This window comes from Peromyscus californicus, unplaced genomic scaffold (genome assembly GCF_007827085.1).
Source record: "Peromyscus californicus insignis strain IS unplaced genomic scaffold, ASM782708v3 Scaffold_12__1_contigs__length_115047231, whole genome shotgun sequence".
NCBI classification, from domain to species: domain Eukaryota; kingdom Metazoa; phylum Chordata; class Mammalia; order Rodentia; family Cricetidae; genus Peromyscus; species Peromyscus californicus.
In genome coordinates, this window is record NW_026294413.1 from 67689702 (window position 1) to 67711520 (window position 21819).

A 21819-nucleotide genomic window follows, 5' to 3' on the forward strand; every position below is an offset into this window, starting at 1 on the left:
AGTCTTCCACGTTGGACTCACATTGCAAAATTAATCCAAGCTTCCAGACATGCACTCTCACTCTTAAATTCAGGATTGGAAGCAGAGTGGGACAGATCTCTGAGTCCAAGGCCAGCCAAGCCTGTAGAGAAAGACTCTGTCTCAAAACAAACAAACTAAAAAAAGCTTAAATTAACTTAAATAAACTTAAAACTCCAAGCAGCCTTGGCTTCAGGATCCTTTACTTTCAGACACTTAACAGATAACAAATACAGCTTAATTCCTTCCTATTCCAAATAGACAGAACATCACATTATTCTGGGAAATGAAGTAAAATTCCTCTTTGGATCAGGTAACTTACAAAGACAAGCTTTTATAAATGAGGAGATGCAGGTCTCACCCAGTTTCTGTTAGGGAACTGGAAAACAAACCTGCCCTGGAGACATATAATGATCTAGCTATTGGAGACAACAAAAACAAAGAAGAGTGCAGAATCAAGGGAAAAATGCATGTCAAAAATCATACAGTCACATATGTCTTCAGTTTAGGTGTTACATTTAATTTGAGGAGATGGTTCTATGGCTTAAAATAACGTTGAAAACCATTATTATCGATTTTTTAGAGAGACGATAGAAATACATTGCTATCAAAAGGTAGTAACTGACCTGACAACCAGCGTCAACCATGTTAGGACAGAGTGTAAAATAAGCCTAGGATTCCCTGGCCACCAAGGCACAAGTGACCTCAATGTCATCTAATCTCCAGTCAGTAACTAGGTGGTATCCCACACAAAAGATGAGCCCATGATCAGACTCCCATGAAGAGAAACCCCTGGGCTCCTCCACAGCTGCATGGTGAAGGTGTTCAAAGCCACCTTGCTTTGCTCCCTTGAGCACATATTTGAGTGGATTCAGAGGCAGGTAAATGCCTTAAACACACACTGCTTCTGATTTCTCTGCTCTATGGAAGTATCTCTCAGCCCTCCCCATTTCAAAAGAGATTACTCTGCTCCCCTAAAATCTCTGTACTGATTTTCTGCACCTGGGAAAGGAAATGCTTCAACTCATCAAGACCCAACTTCTCTGCTCCTCCAAGCCATTGCTGTCCAATAAGCAAGGCAGAGCCATAAGAAACCCCTGAAGGACACAGACCAGACACAAGAATAGGAAGTCCTCTGCTTTGTGGTGGGGAACACATGCTGGTATACCTCCAATGTCCTGTTCAACTGCCTAAGTCTCCCAGCACCACTTTCCATCGACTTAGAGAATATAGAGGTTCTGTCCTCTAATTGTGTCTCATGCCACCATTCTTTTAATGGTGATTTTAGTGAGGATGTCCCCTAGGCTCCTGTGTTTGAACACCTGGTCCCCAGCAGGTGATGCTGTTGGAGATGTTAGGGAATATGATCTTGGTGGAGGAAGTCCATTGCTGGGGCAGGCTTTGAGGATTCAAAGAGTCACACCATTCCCAATTCTCTCTCTCTCTCTCTCTCTCTCTCTCTCTCTCTCTCTCTCTCTCTCTCTCTCTCTCTCCTATGTCCTGGGGTGTGTGTGTGTGTGTGTGTGTGTGTGTGTGTGTGTGTGTGTGTGTGTGTGTGTGATTACAGGAAATGATATGAGCCCTCAGCTCTCTGCTCCTGCGGCCATGCTTTCCACTTGATGCTATGCCTAGAACCACATTCCCTAGTCTTCCTTCTAGAAGTTGCCTTCTTCACAATGTTTTATCACAGTAACAGAAAAGTAACTAATACACATGTTTGTAAGCAGCATATATATTTTACCTTGACAGAAATGAAGTAATGGATTCATTTCCCATATTTCTCAGGAGAAGTTGGCCTGAAGCATTGTGGAAGAGACCTGTAAAGCACACAGCCACAGCTAAATGACATCTATTTGCAGAATCTGGATGATATTCTGCATGATGTAGCTTATCCTTTAAGGCAGAAATGACATTTTCTCCTACAGCTACAATACATGGTTTTCAATCAGATGGTTTGCAAACAACTTAACCCCCTTGAAATGATTACAGTCAAGACTTCTTACTTCTGACCAAGAGATGGTAATGTTCACCCATAATTTCAGCACTCTATGCACTGGGATAGGAAGATGGAGCTTTCAAACTCAGCCTCAGCTGCAGAGCAAGATCCTGTCCAGAAAATGAGCTTCTCTACATATAATCTTGAGTTTTAATTGCCTAGAAGTCTTAATTCCTGAGAATTAATTAATTAAGACTAATATATGTTGCTAGGTCATAAATTCTGATTTGTACAAGAAAAAAGATTCACTGAATTGTCTCTCAATGTTTAATCACTCCTAATTAAATCTATGATAGGCCTCTGCAGCACGATAAAGGAAAGATCACTAAGACATCATAACAATCAAGTTTAGAGTCATGTAGCAGATAGAGAATCCTTGCAGCTTAAACACTTGAGGTCAGAGTCCCATGAAAAGCTTTCCAGAGGTCCTTTAAGTCCCCCTACTCACATGATGCCCCAGCTCATTTGGCCAAAGACCCTGTCACTTATTGCCAAGGAGAGTGACATCCTGGGCTCACTGCAATTAAACAGGTGGAAACCATGTTGTGACAACCCAGGTGAGACCTTCCTATTGTAGTTTGCTCTCTCTATAGGAGGGGCAGAAAGTTTGCAATGACCCAGATGTGTCCTGCTTCCCCACAGTGTCCTTAGAATGTCGTTTACTGCAAGCCATCATGAATAGCTACCTACAGAATTTCATACAATCTCACCAAAGTAGCTGATGTGTTCCCTAGAGAAGGGAAGAAGTGAAGAAATAGAATTCCTTTTGTCTCTCTGTGCTTACCCTCCACCCCCACAATATAAAAATTTGCATGTTCAGAAAGCTAATTTCCTTCTCAAATGACAGCTTTTAATTTTACATCAATCATATATTTTCAGGCTTCTAAGTGGTGTGTCTGTATATAATGTAGATTAATTAAATCAAACCAATTGATGTGTCCATCAACTCAAATACTTTACATTTTTATAGTAAGAACATAAATTTGTTTGACAAAAGTTCTGAAACGCACAATGTATTATTAACATACTGTGCAGTAGATCTCCAAAATTTATTCATTCCCCTAATTGAAATTCTGTATTCTTTGATCAAGAGCTCCCCATTGTAGTCTGTCCAGACTCCATTAACCATTAACCTTGTCTCTACTTGTACAAGTTCTGTTATTTTAGATTTTAAAGAGTGAGATCAAGCACTATATTTTTACTGTCCCTAGCTTATTTGGCTTAGGGTCATGTCTCAGTTTCACCTGTATCATTACAAATGATAGAATTTCATCATCTTCTTAATGTCTGAATAATGAGCCAGAGAGATGGCTGAGTGGCTTGGAGCACTTGTTGCTCTAGTGGAAGACTCAGGTTCTTTTCCCAGCATCCACATGATGTCCCACAACCATCCTAACTCCATATTCAGGGCATCCATTGCCCTATTCTAACCTCGATGGGCAACACACACACACACAACACACACACACACACACACGAGAGAGGGAGAGAGAGAGAGAGAGAGAGAGAGAGAGAGAGAGAGAGAGAGAGAGAGAGAAGGAGTGAACATACAAATATCTCTATATAAAATTAATAAAATTTTAATATTTAGTTTCTGGATTGTACTATATCTTATATATGTGTCACATTGTCTCTATTCTCCTACTCATTGAGATACACTGGTTAATTGGTTGTAATTGTAATTGGTTGATGTAAGTGGTTAGCTGCTGGGAACTCTGTCACAGTGAATATGAGGGTGCAGAAACTCTACAACATGTTGATTGCAAACTCATTGGCTATACTGAGAAGTGGGATTACTAGAGCATTGCCTTAGGTAGGGTTTCAATTGCTGTGAAGCCACACCATAACCACAGCAACTTTTATTTAAAAAGATATTTAATTTGAGTGGCTCACAGTTTCAGAGGTTTAGTTCATTACCATCATGGTGGAAAACATGGTGGCATTCAGGCAGTCACGGAGCTGGAGTAGGAGCTGAGAGTTCTATAACTTGATCTTCAAGAAACAGTAAGCAAACTGTGACATTGGGTGTAGCTTGTGCATATGAGACCTCAAAGCCCACCCCCACAGTGACACACTTCCTGCAACAAGGCCACACCTACTCCAACAAGGCCACACCTCCTAAGAGTGCCACTAGCTTTAGGGGCCATTTTCTTTCCAACCACCACAGTCATGCAATAGGTTGGTTTTGTCAGAGCCTTCTATTCAGTTTTCCATAATGACAATACTCATTTAAATTTTCATCAACAGTGTGCAAAGGTTTGCTCCATATCCCCATATGGCTTTCTGGAAATATTTAGTTTGTACTTATTGTTGGAGTTTGAACTAAGATTTTGTAAGTATATAATGAATTTCTGACACAGCATGGGAACATCTGATGCTGACATTTCTCAAGAAGGGCATTTGGAATGCCAACAAATATGAGAAGGAACACAGGGGTGCCTGTGGCCTTCCTCGATTTCTAGGGAATAGTTTTGGTATGAAGTGCTTCCTTTTCTCAGAGGTTTTTCTGAGACTAATAATATTATGCTTTATCCAACCTTGAACATGCTGGTCTGTGAGGCACACCTCTCTGCTGACCTGTAACCTCTTAACCCTACAATCAAAGGAGCAGAAATTATAACAATGAGCCTTGAAAATTGCATTCAACTTCTCAGCTGACTTGAGTCTCCATTCCAGTTCTTCTGGCATTCATCAGGAGAGGCAATTGGGCCAAGTGCTCACACTTATGACTAGTGTAATCGCTGTCCATTTTACCAACTCTAGGCAGCAACAATAGTCAGCATTTCTTCAGGAGACTAGGTAAGTCCCCACTTCAGCTGTAATAAAGAAGTATTAAATATGGGGGTGCAAATACCTCTATGGTAGGGTATTAGCATTGTTTGAGTGTATGCCTAAGAATAAAATAGCTGGGTCCTATGGTAGTCCTATTTTTAATATTTTGGCAAATCTCCAAATCGACTTCTACATTGGCTGTATTCATCTGTACTCCACCAACAGTGAAGAAGTGTCCTCTATGTCCACATCCTCTCTAACATTTGTGGTCACACTTGTTGACCACAGTCATTCTGAGTGGAGTGAGGTAGTGTCTCAAATAGTATCAATTTGCACTTCTCTAATGCCTAGAGATATTGGACACATGAAAAATAGTTATTGGCTCTTTGTTTCTTTGTCTCTTTCTTTCTTTCTTCCTTTCATTCTTTCTTTCTTAATTGTCTATTCCATTCACTTGCCCATTTATGGATTGGCAGTTTAATTTCCTTGGTGTTTAATTTCTGAAATCCCTTGCATATTTTAGATAATAGCCTGTGATGGCCAATCTTGATTGCCAATGACTACATTTGGAAGGAACTAAAACCCAAACAGCTGGGCACACCTATGAGGGATTTCTTAGTTAGATGATTTGAGGTGGGAGATCCATCCCAAATCTGGGCCTCACCTTCTGGTGGCAGCCCACATAAAAGGACATGCAAGAAGGAAGGTTTTGCTTCTTACCTGCTTGCCATCTCTTTTTCTGGCAACTCCATCCATCTGGTTACTGAGGGTCTCCTTCCTTGGTAATAAGACCTACTTCTTCAGGATTCCATCACAGACAGGGCCAGCAGCTCTCTAGGAATTCTCCGGAACTCCAGGACTTGATTGGGATTGCTGAGACATCCAGTCTTGTGGGCAGAACAACACCATCCTTGATCTTCCTGTCAGGGGACAGCCATTATTGTTTCCTTGGCTGTATAGAAACTTTATTTTCATGGAGTTCACCTATTGATACTTGGGGCTAGTTCCTCTGCCTTTGGTGCTCTGTTTTAAAAGTTCTAGACTTTCCCACTATCTTGAAGTGTTTCATTGGTGTATTCTTCTAAAAGTTTTTGTTTCTGGTTTTAAACTAAGGCTTTAGATTCACTTTAAAATGATTTTTTGTAGAAAGTGGAGGATGAGAATCTAAGTTCATTCCTCTACAGGTGGATATTCAGTTTTGCCAGCACGACTTTTGAATCTTTTTCCAAAGATTTTTTTTGTCCCTTGTCAGAAACTATGAGCATTGCTCTGCCACTTTCTGCCAGCACCTCTGTTCTACCCATTGGTCTTTCTGTCTATTGTTGCACCAGGACCAGACTGTCTCTATCACCATGGCTCCATAGTATAATTTAAGGTTGGGTATTGGCACAGCTCTAGCAGTGTTTTTATTCCTTAAAACTGCTTTAGTATTTGGGGTCTTTCGTGGTCCCATATGAATTTCTTTGTTATCATTTCTAAGCCTGATAAATATGACATGGGAATTTTGATATGTATTGCATTAATCTTGCATGTTAATTCTGGTAGTAGAGATTTTTTTAATGATTTTGGTTCTGCCTATTCAGAAACATGGATTAGTTTTCCATCATCTAGTATCTTCTGTGATTTCCTTTTGTAATATCTTGAAACTTCAGAAAGAAAGAAACCCTGTGTTCTCCCTCATGTATAGAATATAGTCAATAATATAGTGTAAATGGTAACAAATGCACATGTGTACAGTATATTGTGAAGAAAGAGAATAAGAGAGGTGAAATTTAAGGGACTGAGGGAGCATGAGCCCAGGTGATTAAAGTGAGTTATGAAAGTATATTAAACAATTTTTTGAGTTCTAATTCTGTCTTGGATTTTTTTGTCTTGGTTGTGGATAGCTAAGCACATAAAATGTATTTTCTATTAAAAGTGAATAATTGAATGTGAAGCTTCACAACTTCCATTCTGAATGCCAATTCTAACTGTAAAGAAGGTCATTAAGTAGTATCAACTTTGGGTCTAGTAAATTTTGGTGTGTGGTTTTATTTACAAGGTTTTCATAATGATTAAGTTCATGGGTGGGGAAGTGGGTGGATCAGGGAGGAGATTGGGGGAGAAAACTATGATCAGAATATATTATATGAAAACCTTTTTATTTTCAATTAAATTTTTCAAAAACAGATAAGAAGAAAATGAAAGAAGCCACTCTATTTTATAGACTAGTTCAGGGTGACCAGCTGGTGGCCTGTGAGCTGCATGTGGCCCAAAATTGCTATACATGCAGCCCAACATAAACTCATAAGCTCAGTGAAAACATTAAGAGATTTTGGTGTGTGTGATTGTTTAGTAATTATATCGTGTGACTCTTGAGCATGAAGTCTGTAGATGACAACATGTTGCATTGTCATGCAAAAGGAATAAATGTGAACTCTATTGATAAACATGCATGACCTCAGTTTGACAGTAGTGTGAGGCTTCCTGTGTTTAATGTTCCAACTCCAGACCATCCATGTGGCACCATCAGACCTCTCTGTACTCCTGGTAACTTATTAATGAAATGCAGAGATTATCAAAGTTGTTTTAACCTTCCATTGCAGACAATGGGTGTCTAATGGCATTTGGAAAATAGGTAAGCATTCCTTTTTTATCATTAAGAGCACACAGCTCAGCCATGACTCACACCAAGCCACCATGCTTTAATATCAGCTGTCACATCACACTGCTGTTACATCAGCAGCTGAGATGTTGAAATACTCAAGACTTGCTTTCTATTTTCTTGTCAATTTTCATACAAAATAAATGTAGTTCATTATCTGTTATTATTTTTAATCACAGCAAGGCTTCTATACCATCATAGAAGAAAACAGAATTCAAAAAAGAGAGAAGAAGCTGATGGTGGTGGCACACACCTTTAATCTCAGCACTGGGGAGCAGAGGCCAGAGGATCTCCATGAGTTCAAGGCCAGCCTGGCCTACAGAGCAAATTCCAAGACAGCCAGCACCACACAGAGAAACACTGTCTGGGGGAAAAAAAAAAAGGAAGGGAAAAAATAGGGGAATTCATAAAATTCACAGAAGACAATGCAATTGTGAATCTAAACTCATGCTTAAAGATAGGTCTTTTCAGGCTGGAAAGATGGTTCAGCAGTTAAGAGCACTGTCTGCTCTTCTAAGAATCCTGAGTTCAATTCCCAACAACCACATGGTGACTCCCTACCATCTCTAATGAGATCTGGTGCCCTCTTCTGGTTTGCAGGCATACATGCAGGCAGAGCAGTGTGTACATAATAAACAAAGGAATCTTAAAACAAAACAAAAAAAGACGTGTGTTTGCAGGAAACATCAACAAAATGTAAGCACAGAGAGCAAGATCTCAGTGAAACTAAAGGGGGATGAGAGGACAATTGGGGATAAAAGTGACCAAATACATTAAATACATGTATGAAGTTGTCAAAGAAGAAAAACTAAGCTTTAACAGGAAAGTGAATGCAAAAGCATTTTACAAGGGTAACATCATCAGGATGGAATTTGGAAAGGGCCAAGGGATTAAATCATCTCCATTGCCAGGAATCCCTAAAGAGTGTTGATACGGAATATGGCGACATAATTTACATTTCAGAAGTAAGATGACCAACATACTTTCAGTGTCATTAACAAAATTTGTGCCAGACTTGACAATGAAAACTGACTTACAGATTGAACCTTTTAGTGCATTTGACCACTGCTTTCATCTTTAAGGTGAAAACCAACTTGTCGACACCATGTTTCACACCATAAGTGCTCCAGGTGAAGGTGGGTTTATGGGGAGCTCAAATGAAGGCAAATAATTGTATGCATTTCAACACAGTTGAAGACAGCTTTGTAAACAGTAATGTCACCTTCTATTACATTTGACATGAGAAGTTGAAAACAGATTTTAAGATTTTCAGAAATAATGTCACTATTATGGTATAATCACAGGTCCATTTTAGTCAGCACATATATGTTACGTGCTGATTTTACAGTACAATACCTAGAAACACAATCCTCCATTCATCCCAAGAATATTTTAAATAAATTATTTATATATTTTTATTGTATGTTAATTGGTGTTTTGCCTGTATGTATGTCTGTGTGAGGGTGTCAAATCCCTCTGGAACTGGAGTTACAGAAAGTTGTGAGCTGCCATATGGGTACTGAGAATTGAACCTGGTCATCTGGAAGAATAGACAGTGCTCTTAGTCACTGAGTCATCTCTCCAGCACCCTTAAAAATATTTTTGATCATGTCTCTTTGTGACCTTTAAAGATAGTTTACAGTTTCTCAGAGAGGGATGGTCACACCACAATCACACTGTATTCACACCATCATTTTTCACAGCCTGTACACTGAACAAACACTTTCAGGATTTGAACACACAGGACTGGAGAGATGGCTCAGAGGTCTTAACAGGACACACTGCTCTTGCAGAGGACCCATGTTTAATTCTGAGCACCCATGTTAAATAGCTCATACCCACGTGTAATTTCAGCTCCTCTGGCCTCCAAGAGCAACTGTACTCACACACACAAACTCAAACTTAAACACAAACACAGACACATACACATAATCAAAATTCAAAATCTTTTAGAGGAATGTCTTCTAGAAATGACAAAGAAACTGCACCCATGAAATCTCAACAATGTGGCTGCTTAAACAAGACCAGAACAATGGATGACAATAGCAGTTGACCTTCCAAAGTGATGGGGAAGAGCAAGGGGCCCATCTCAAGATGAAGAGCAACAGGCAATTATAAACTGCTTAGATGGGGAGACTGAGTCTGCCTCAAGATTAGCCCCCTTAATGGTTATCTAATCCCAAGGTCAGACCTAAAAGAAACATGTGTTCAAGCAATACTAAACCAACTCAGTAGGCTTGATTCTATTTTTATCCCCTTGTTTGTGTGTGAGAAAGACAAAGTGATAAGTAAAGAATAAGAGGCCATGATCTGAAAGGGATGGAGGGACCTGGAGTTAGAGGATAGTGGACAGGATGATATAATTGTCTTTAAGTTTTCGTTTAAAGTTTTAAGCACACTAATAGTAAAATTAGAAACAAAACATCTTATCCACATCTTAGATATTTACTGAGATCAAAGCTATGTCCAATAAGTCAGGGAGTGAAAGAATCGTTTCTCAAAAGCAAAGTCAAGTGTCCCACCAGATGCATGTTGTTCTCCTTTACTTTTATGATAAGAGTACCAAAATAAAATTTATACTAACATGTATTCTATTTCTTTAATAGGTATCACAAAACTGGATCCTGCTCTATGGTTTTAGTAGATTACCTCTGAATGGTCATAATATAATTGAGATTATTATATTCTGTGAGAGTTTTGTTGCTTATCTGGGTGTGCAGATCAACTTTCCTTATAGTTGAATGAATAATGTGTCACCCCAAAACAGTTGCCACTTCACTGTGGCCCAGAAAAGCCAAAAGGTTACAACCCATGGACAGGATGATTAATTCTGATCCAATTAATATCAGGACTCCAGTTCACAACTAGAACAAGAAAGTCTCTCTTGGTCACAAAGTATGAAAGGAGGAAATTCAAAAATATCTGCAAACATAAGGTGGTGGTGGTAAAGCAGGAACCTGGGGTGCTCCGTGGTTATCTGGATGTGACACATACACCTATTCATAGGGCAAGGCCAGCCTGTCTCACCTCCCAGAACTGGTCTCACACAGCTCTAAACATTTTGTGCTCTAAGCTCAGATCCTCAGCTCACTCCAGTCAATATCAGCCTTTTCCAGGGCTGGATCCCTGTCTCTCTCATTGCTGGATCTACACCACTATATAATCATTCAAGATCTTACCAAGCTCCTTGTTTATCTATGGAAGATCCTAGGCTACACTGTAGAAAATGCCAGAGGAATCATCAGCAGGGAAGTCAGTGCTGATCTAATACTACTAAGCATTAATATCAATCCTGAAGCTCTTGCTTAGAGACCAATGCCATTACATAATGAACATGTAACCTATACATGGCATTGTGAATTGTTTATTATACTTAACTATGTATGATGGCAAAACATGATCACTGGTCACAGGCAAACACTTGTTTTTGACATTTCTTTGTGACTCTCTAGCAGTTGAGGAGAGTCAGAATGAGTTAAGATTAGTTGACCATACTATTCCAACAGATGGCTCCACAATGTGATCAGAAGTCCCAGAGGTTAATGAGATCATGTATGGAAATCTGCCCAGTCAAGTAGGGCCCAATATCAATGTTCACTAAATAGTGTATGAGTCTGTTTGCAGTATTATAATTATTTAAGGGTTAATTAGTTATCAGTATTATATTTAGAAAAAGAAAAGAAAGAAAAACAAATTAAAAGGATGTAAGAGATAAGAAAGGCCAAACTTTTGGTTTAGTGCAGTCACTGTGCACTTCCTGGGTTCTCAGGCCGTCCTCAACCACAGTCTCCACACCATTACTCTCTTTGTTTTATTACTGCTTAGCTCATAATATGTCAATGTGGTGACAGTGTCATTTTTACCTCAAACCATAAAATGTCCTTATGTCCTGAAGCCAATCAGCGCAGAGGTGCACAGGTTTAAAATGTCTGTGAGGTCACTGAGCACTGACCTCCTTCATCCCTTCAAGAACTGTGTCTACTCTGCCCTCCTCCAACCCGAGCAGCCTTCCTGGGAAGATGCCACCAGTCCTGATTCTCCTGACCTTTCTTCTGCCACTTGGAGCTGGTGGAGGTGAGTGAACACCCCTGTCTCAGATGTGCCATCCCATAACACCTCTGCAGACTCTCTGCCCAGCTGTAATCAGGAACTGCCCTGCACTGAACCAGAGATTTCTGATCCTAGGTCCCATACGAACCCAGACCTGGAAATCTGTCCCTGGCTAGATTCTCAACAAGGTTTGAGGAAGGGCTGTGACCTCAGAAGACTTGAGGGCAATAGCTTCTCCCTGCTTTTTTTTCACCTGAAGAATGGATCATTCTCACACAGGGACATCACAGAGAACCTACACCTACAAAAAAAAGTACATCATTAAATTCACTAGAGCCCATGGAATGAGCAGCTTTAATGACCAGCCTGCAATTGGGTAAGACCACCAGCTCAAGAATATTAGCATCATTTTGTAACCTCCACCCTCAGCCTGCTGCAGAAAGAGGACCTGGGTGACAAGATGCCAGCATTGCACACTCCATTAAATTTGCAGTCTTGTTTTGGTTGGCCTCTCCACTTCTTTCTGCAGGTCCCCGGCTATTCCCATCTTTGCCAGCACACTACTCCAATGTCCCCCTCTCTGTACCAGCAGCCCTCCAGTTAAGTAAATTTCATTCATAGATGCAGTTAAAAGCATTTACTGAGAATCAAGATGTATTGGGCATCAGAATAAAGCAATTTTAGAAAACCATCATCCATAGGGCTTAGAGGTAAATCAACTGAGAGATTACAGGGGTTGGGGAGACTCACCAACAAAGAAAGGCTCAAGGCAAGCCACCTGATATCTGTTGGGTCTCTACCATCATAAAGATAGAGCTGGTCCCTCCATGTATTTGCAAAGGAGGGGCTGGAGGACAAGTGCCATCAAACCTTTCTCCGGAAAGGACTCTGTGACTTTAGAATCAAAAAATTATTCTATGTACAAGGAATTCTGTCCACAACAGTCTTGGGGAACTGCACATCTCACTCCTCACCTCTCCCTAGATCTTCCCTCCTGACCTCATCTACTGCTCCCAGACACCCCATATTCTATCCTTTTCTTTCAGAGGAGATCATCGGGGGACATGAAGTTAAGCCCCACTCCCGCCCCTACATGACATTAATTGAATCTCTGGATGTTGATGGTAATAGCAGTCTCTGCGGAGGGTTCCTGGTGAAAGACAACTTCGTGCTGACTGCTGCTCACTGCTGGGAAAGGTGAGGCGAAGCAGCTAGCCTGTGTTTTCTGAGACCCCAACAGGTGTTTCCATCCTCTACTTGTGGATGCTCCTGTGAGAGCACACTAGAGGGCAGGACTGTGAAAATGGAAGTCTGAAAACAGGGACACTGTGAGGTCAAAGGGTGAGAGGTCAGAGCCAGCAGCACACTTGAGGAGAAAGCAGCTACACTGTCTAGAATAAAGCAGTGGTTGATGTGATGATATATCATGTAGCCCAATATATAACATATGGGGATCAGAGGATAGAGCCAGCCAGATTAGACATAGAGGCCAGACAGCATTGGCACACACCCTTAATCCTGTCACTTCAGAGTCAGAGATCCTGTGAGTTCAAGGCCACACTGGAAACAGCCAGGCAGTGGTGGCACACTCACCTCTATTTCCAGTATTTGAAACCTTACGTCATTGCTTGGGAAGGACACTAGCCTTTAATCCCAGGAAGTAATATGGCAGTGCACAGAGGTATAAAAGGCGTGAGGAAACAGGAACTCGCTCATTTTTTGTGGAGATTTCACAGGGATAAGAACTAGTAGCTTGCTCTCTGCCTCTCTGATCTTTTAGCTTTTGCCCCAATATCTGGCTCTGGATTTTTTTTTCATTAATAAGACCTTTTAAGATTTGTGTTACAAGTTGAAGTTGAAAGTATACATTAGGAGTCAGTACAAACTTTGGAATATTGCCTAGAAACAAGAGGGATCCTCTAGAAGTCTAATGTCCTTGAAAAGCAAAGAGCAGCAGGTCAAACCCTGAGGCCCTCCTGTATGGTGATATTTTATTTGTACTAAAATGTGATTTTATTTGTATGTTAATAAATAAAGTTGCCTGGGGGTCAGAGCTATTAACAAGCCATAGCGAAAGCTGGGCATTTGTGGTACATGCCTTTAATCCCAGCACTTGGTAGGCAGAGTTAGGTAGATCTCTGTGTATTCAAGGATACAGCCAGCATGGAGACACACATATTTAATCTCAATACAACCATAGAAGACCTGGAGGTCTGTACAGACAGGCAGTGACAAGGCAGTCATGTGGTTGGGTTTACAACCAATGAGAAGGCAGAACGGAAAGTCTTTATAAAGACAGACACACAGGAAGTAGGTCTCTTTCAGAGAGGTAGGACCACCTTGAGAGGAAGGGTAAAGTTTTTAGCTCTTAATTTTGACTTCTTGGCTTTCTTCTTTGCATTGGTTCTGTGTTTCTAATTTAATAAGATGGTTGGTTACATCTACATTTGGTGCCCAAAGTGACAAGAATCCATTAAAAACCACTTGGCTTGGCTTGGCGGCAGGTCCAGTTTCCGGCCTGGGCGGCCCGGCTCCCTAGCTCTGGCCCAGGTCGGCTTGGTCTCAGGCCAGACTGTCCGTAGCCCCAAGCAGTTACACACAGCTGGAGCTACTTGCTTAAAGCTGGTGCTACAAACAACTCAGGCCTGCCCTGCTGAACAGGGCCCCTGCCTGTAAAGCCAATGCACGAGGTTGGAGCTTAAGGAAGCCGGAGCCCAGGCTTGACTTGACTCAAGCGGGAACACGTGGCTGATTTAAGCTTTTAGCCAAAACTTGTGCCTCGCTTTCTTGCTCTCTCTCTCTCTCTCTCTCTCTCTCTCTCTCTCTCTCTGGATTCACACCTCGGACACTAGGTGGCTGTTTTGAAATTCCCTCAGATTTCTACTGTTCTTTGCAGACTTGGTAAGTCAATTAAGATATCAGATATTTTAAAGCAAAGTATTTAAAAGAGAATTTTTTTCCACATTAAAAAAAATGGGTTTTATGTGTACATTGGCAGAAAATTGGGCTTTGTTTGAAATTTTAGGCAGTCTGACAATGGAACAACTATATGAGAAGATTAATGTTGATCGAATTATGCATGTTATTACTTTTCTTATCCTCATTTTACTATTTAAAAAGATAGTCAATTTAAGTGCTAGGATAACAGTCTTAGAAAAACCTGTTAAAATGAATTATAGAGAAATTCAGATTCAGACAGAAGAAATTAACAGTGAAGTTGTTTCAAAATTGGATCATAAGGTTACAGAAAAAAAGCCTGTTTTCACACAATCACCCTTTATTTATCTGGTAGCTGTACAGCAGCTACCTGGTGAAGAGAATGGACAAAATACTTGGATTCCAATTGAAATGTTAGACTTACGAAGATTTAAGGAGGCAATAGTATCTTATGGCATGCATTGCCCATATGTAAAACAAATGTTAAACTCCTGGTCAACATATAATAGGATTCTACCACAGGACTAGCGGGAGCTGGCACAAGCTGTTCTAGAACCTGGACAAAAACTCCAGTGGCAAATGTGCTTCAGGGAGGAGGCTAAAAACATAGAAAAACAATGGAGGGATAAAGAAACACAAGTCTGCCAGGATCAGCTTATTGGAGAAGGCCAATATGCTTCAGTACAAACACAATATTTATATGATGTCCAAACCCTAATTTTATGTCGAACGGCAGCCTTGAATGCATGGGACAGAGTTGAGGAACCAGGAAAGAAAACTGAGTCATTTACAAAGGTTATACAGGGCCCAAAAGAATTTTTCACAGATTTCTTACAAACATTAACTTCAGCAGTACAGAGAATGGTCCCAAATTCAGAAGCTAGTCAGATAATAATCGAATCTTTGGCCTTTGAGAATGTGAATGAATAATTTTAGCATGCAATATTAGCATGCAATAATTAGCATGCAAAAGAATAATCAGGCTGTTAAAGACAGGATCTGCATCCTTGGAGGACTGGATTAGAGACATGGTTAATGTTGAGGCTCATGACCATGATACTATGTGGGTAGGAGAAGCAATTTCAAAAAGTTTGAGGAATGTTAGATGTTTTGGATGTGGAAAGCAAGGACATTTGAAAAGGGACTGTAAACAGGTTATTCCTAGAAACAATGTTTCTTCAAAGAGCAGTGGCAACAGAATGCCCCTTCCTTTTGGAGTATGCAGAAGGTGTGTAAGGGAAAACACTGGACCAACATATGTAGATCAACAAGGGCCAGGCAAGGTAATCCTTTGCCATGGTCTTTGGGAAACTCCCAGAGGAGCCTCAGGCAGGCCCCCACAGCAAATCCAGTTCAAACCTTTCCTGCAGTTGTAGATAAAACCCCTACTCAAAGCAACTAACTAACCAAATGCCTATTGGAATAAATCATGCTGGTTGGGATGATGAAACAGAGAGAATAAAAAATTCAAGAAAAAACATAAAGAAATTTTTTGGCAAACTTCAATTAATGAACAAAGACCAAAATTAACAATAAAAATAAATGGTGTTTTGTTGTCTGGTCTGGTAGACACAGGTGCGGACGTTACCATAATTGCACCAGAATTTTGGATCCAACTTGGCCTCTTCAGGAGGTAAATGTTCAATTGTTAGGAATTGGGACATTATCTCAAGTGAAACAGAGTGCAAGATGGCTCGAATGTATAGGTCCAGAAGGACAGTGAGGAAAATTAAAACCATATGTGGCCAACATAGCTATGAATTTATAGGGACGAGATCTGTTACAACAATGGAATACTCAGATTAACATCCCTCCAATCTCAGAAACAAATCATAAACTAGCACATGTTTCTGAGAGGAATATTAGAAGATATTATTCTAATGAGTGGTCACCAGCCATCCATATTATACAAAAACAGAGCACAACAACTGATGATCTTCCAAAAACATCAACAGCTCTACCTTTAAAATGGTTAACAGACAAGCCTGTATGGGTTCAGCAATGGCTTTTAACAACAGAGAAGCTCCAGGCTTTAGAAGAGCTGGTAGAAGAACAGTTAAATGCTCAGCATATTGAAGAATCAACCAGCCCTTGGAATTCTTCCGTATTTGTTATTAAAATGAAATCTGGTAAATGGAGAATGGTAACAGACCTTAAAGCAATTAACAAAGTAATTCAGCCAATGGGCTCTTTGCAATCTGGAATTCCTTTGCCTACTCTGTTACCAAAAGGATGGCCTCTCATAGCTATTGATTTAAAAGACTGTTTCTTTTCAATACCCTTACAAGAAAAAGACAGAGAAAGATTTGCTTTCACAGTGCCTACTTATAATAATTCTCAACCGGTTAAAAGATTTCAATGGAGGGTCCTCCCACAGGGAATGTTGAATAGCTCAACTCTGTACCAATATTTTGTACAACAGCCATTGGAAGTGGTACATAAAAAATTTCCTAAATCTATAATTTATCATTATATGGATGATATTTTACTAGCTGACTCAAATGCAGATACTTTAGAAAGAATGTTTGAAGAAGTAAAGAAAATTTTGCCTTGCTGGGGATTACAAATTGCTCCTGAAAAGATACAAAGAGGAGATTCTATTAATTATTTAGGATATAAACTAGAGCTACAAAAAATTAGACCTCAAAAGGTGCAAATTAGGAGAGATCGACTACAGACTCTTAATGACTTTCAAAGATTACTTGGAGACATTTCTCATCTAAGAACTATTGTTAGGGTAAAAAATGATGAACTGAATAATTTGTTTAAAACCTTAGAAGGTGACAAGGACTTAAATCGTCCAAGAGAATTATCACCTGAAGCTGAGAAAGAATTGGCCATGGTAGAAAAGAAAGTACATGAAGGGCACGTAGATGGTATTAATCCAAAGCTGGATTGCATTTTGGTTATTTTACCCTCTAGGCATTCTCCAACAGGAATATTAATGCAGAGGGAAGATATTATACTGGAATGGATATTTTTACCAAATAAACCAAATAAAAATTTAAAAACTTATGTGGAAAAAATCTCTGACTTGATTTGGAAAGGAAAATTGAGACTTTGTCAATTAGCAGGAATAGACCCAGCAGAAATTGTCATACCTTTAACTAAGGAGGACATTGAAAAATTATGGACAGAAAGTGAACCTTGGCAAAAAGCTTGCAGTAATTATTTGGGAGAAATTAACAGCAAATATCCCACAAGTGATAGAATTGATCTTATAAAGAATTCTGATTGGATCTTGCCTCGAATTGTACGGGAAAAACCCATATCTGGAGTTCATACATTTTATACAGATGCCAACAAACAAGGAAAGGCAGGTTACAAATCAGAAAATTTAAGTAAAGTGGTTCAATGTCCTTATAATTCAGTTCAAAATCAGAATTGTATGCTATTCTGTTGGTATTAATGGATTTTTCAGAACCTCTCAACATAGTAACTGACTCTCAGTATGCTGAAAGAGTAGTATTACATATTGAGACTGCAGAATTTATCCCTGATGCTTCAGAATTAGCTTCACTATTCATTCAATTACAAGATACAATCAGAAAAAGGAGTCATCCTTTATATATAACTCACATCCGATCCCATATTGTTCTGCCAGGCCCTCTAGCCCAAGGCAATGATTAGATTGATAAATTATTGATAGGAAATGTGCTGGAGGCCTTAGAATTTCATAAAAAAAATCATGTCAATAGTAAAGATTTAAAAAAGGATTTTTCCATAACCTGGCAACAAGCCAAAGAAATAGTAAAGAAATGTCCTACTTGTTCCTTCTACAATCAAACGCCATTACCAGCAGGAAGTAACCCAAAGGGTACTCAGAGGAATGAAATCTGACAGATGGACGTGTTTTACTTTGCAGAATTTGGAAAATTGAAATATGTACACCACACCATCGATACTTATTCAGGATTTCAATGGGCAATTGCTTTGAGTTCTGAAAAGCTGATTCTGTAATCACTCATTTGCTAGAAGTTATGGCCATCATGGGCATACCTACACAAATCAAAACTGACAATGCTCCATCATATGTCTCTGTTAAAATGAAACAGTTTTTTGCTTATTACAATATAAACCATATTACAGGTATACCATATAATCCTACAGGTCAAGCAGTTATAGAAAGATCAAACAGAACTCTAAAGGATATGCTAAATAAACAGAAAGGGGTAACAAAAACCCCCAGAAATAGAGAGGACACGAAACAAAGGACTACTGATTCTTGCCAAAACAAGTGTGGTTTGGGCTTTATCAAAAGGCATCTTCTGAGGCCAGAACAATATGGCACCATCCCTGAAGTGGCCTTCGCAATCCGGAAAAGGTACAGTGCCCTTTTCTTCGAAGGCAGCTGAACAGGCAGTGGGCCGATGGCTTCTGATGTGCAGAGGAACGACAGCTGAAACAGTTATTCTTGAAGAGTAACTAAGCTCACGCCTCTCAATAGTAGACTGGCATTTGATAGAGGGATGTGAAGAAGAACGGGATGCTGAGATGAAGCCACATACACACATAGCCAAGAAGAATGGACAGCTGAATTAAAAAAACATCAACAATTCCCAGAATTTAAAATCCTGAATCATGACAGGACACTAGTGGAATTCAGGTGTTTCTGGTACATGGACTGCTCTCACCCAATGTGAGGTCAAACTATTAACCTTGTGTACATCTTACTTCACAAATGAGTCTGTCAAATACGCTAAGCCTATAAGCTAAAGATGATGCCCCAACACTTCAGAGAAACCTCAGGTGACTGTTCAGGCAGCTGGCTGTTTCTGTCAACTCACAATTTTTTTTGGAGGCTGCTTGCATGCACATCCTGTTTTTATTTTTTATTAGGTAATATTACTTCCTTCTTTGGTCTCTGAGGGAGTTGAAGTTTAGTTAGAGTTGAAGATTAGTTAGTTAGAGTTGAAGATTAGTTACTTATAGTTGAAGATTAATTAGGATAGAAAGTGAATTAGATACATTATGGACTTACCAAAATAGGTAGATAATGGGATTATTTTCTCTGAATTTGTCAAATACAAATGGACTAGACATTGTTTAGGTATTTATTACTTGTATATATTGTATATAGTTATTGTACTTTTGTATATAGTTTTTCTTATGTTAGTTATAAGCTTTTTCTTTTTTTCTTTTTATTAAAATAGAAAAGGGGAAATATGGTGATATTTTATTTGTACTGAAATGGGATTTTATTTGTATGTTAATAAATAAAGTTGCCTGGGGGTCAGAGCTATTAGCAAGCCATAGTGAAAGCTGGGCATTAGTGGTGCATGCCTTTAATCCCAAAACTTGGTAGGCAGAGCTAGGTAGATCACTGTGTGTTCAAGGATACAGCCAGCATGGAGACACACATCTTTAATCTCATTACCAACCATAGAGGACCTGGAGGTCTGTACAGACAGGCAGTGACAAGGCAGTCATGTAGTTGGGTTTAAAACCAATGAGAAGGCAGAATGGAAAGTCTTTATAAAGACAGACACACAGGAAGTAGGTCTCTTTCAGAGAGGTAGGACCACCTCGAGAGGAAGGCTAAGGTTTTAAGCTCTTAATTCTGACCTCTTGGCTTTCTTCTTTGCATTGGTTCTGTGTTTCTAATTTAATAAGACGGTTGGTTACATCTATACTCCTGCCTCCTCAAGTCCCCTCAGCTAGAGCCCCACCCGGCCAACCATACTTCTTACACCTCCTGGACTGTGTCCTCTCTCACTCCATATCTTTCATCTCTACTCTGCTCTCTACAGCTCAATGACAGTAATTCTGGGGGTCCACAACATCGAGGCACAGGAGGAGACCTGGCAGATCATCCCTGTGGAAAAAGCCATTGCTCACCCAGCCTACAATGATAAGAACTTGTCCAATGATATCATGCTCTTAAAGGTGAGACCTGCCCCATCCTGGTTCAGCGATACCTCCTGTCTCACGTTCTCCTTCCCTCCCTTCCGTCCTGGGCTTCATGGTGTTTCAGCTCAGCTGTCAATGAGCTACACTCTCCTTTCTTCCCCAACAGCTGGAGAAGAAGGCCAAGATGACTAAAGCTGTGAGGCCCCTCAAGTTGCCCTGGCGCAAGGTCCCTGTGAAGCCAGGGGATGTGTGCTCTGTGGCTGGTTGGGGAATGATGGCCCTGAATGGCACCAATGCAGATAGACTACAAGAGGTGGAGCTGACAGTACAGAAGGATCAGTTGTGTGAGTCCCACTACCCACGTTATTACAACAAAGCCAATCAGCTATGTGTGGGGGACCCAAAGATCAAGCGTGCTTCCTTCTATGTAAGTTGGATTTTCATCCTCTCCTGGCTCCGTGGGAGGGGAAATGCAATCTGGGATCTAGAGACCAACATCAAGGGAACTTCTTTATGTGATCTTTCTCCCTGGGAGCAGCAGTAACCAATAACTAACTAGGGCCTCCTAAGCTGACAAGGAGCCTCAGTGAAGGCAGCTGGTATAAAGCAGGATTTGCACAGTCCTCCTCACACCCAGGCCCAGGCTTTAGAAAGCTGTGTCCCTGCCTGTGTCATTAACACAAGCAGGTGTCTCCACAGAGCAGACACTCACTTTTGTCCATGGTCTTGTCTTCCATGCTCACCTCAGGCCCACTCACCTGACCCCATGTTCTTAAATAATGGCCCAGAAATGAGGGTCCCACACACCCTAATAGAGAGTGGATCACAGACCTGGAGAAAGGGCAGAGGCTGGGCTCAGGAGGGAGGTGAAGCAGTAACCCTGTCCACAATCAGAGCAGGAAGCCCAGGGACACCCAGGCCTGCTCTCTCATCTCCCACAAGCAGAGCACACAAGTCAAACTTCTTTGAGAGCAGTCTTGACAGGAGTGGGAGGTTGGGACTAAGGTGAACAACAGCTCAGTTCCCTGTGCCTCCTCTCCATTCACAGGGGGATTCTGGAGGGCCTCTCTTGTGTAACAAAGTGGTTGCAGGCATCGTCTCCTATGGACATGAGGATGGTTCAGCACCAAGAGTCTTCACCAGAGTGTCAAGTTTCCTATCCTGGATAAAGAAAACGATGAAACGCAGCTAACTCCAGAGCAAACCAGACCCCTCCCTAACTCAGCATCCTCTCTACGGCTGAGTCCAAGTTTGTCCGGGGACAGAAGCCACAAATCAATAAAGTTCTTTTTGATCAATCAGAAGTCTGGTTTCCTATCACAGGGACCAACTCTGTGCTAGGCATCCAGTGGCACACTTCTGCTCTCTGTTCACCCAACACCATACACACACCTCTCCCAAGCTCAGGCATGGCCATTGCCAGCTCATTTTTACTTGTCCCACTCTGCAGTGCCTGCTCTTCTGACAGGCTTAAAGCTGAGCTTGGGGTTCTCTTGTCCTGGGGCCCAGGGTGAATTTTTTTCCTCCTCTGTCTCATATGGAAGAAAGAAGA

At 40.6% G+C, this 21819-nt stretch overlaps 1 protein-coding gene across 1 annotated transcript; it reads left to right on the top strand.

The window, feature by feature from the left end:
- The first annotated feature begins 11449 nt into the window (after positions 1–11449).
- On the top strand, positions 11450–21459 carry LOC128107939 (granzyme C-like). The gene is made up of 5 exons (XM_052734271.1): positions 11450–11504; positions 12527–12677; positions 20168–20303; positions 20434–20694; positions 21316–21459. Exons 1-5 carry the CDS (start codon positions 11450–11452, stop codon positions 21457–21459), a joined length of 747 nt encoding a protein of 248 aa, XP_052590231.1.
- Positions 21460–21819: the final 360 nt, after the last annotated feature.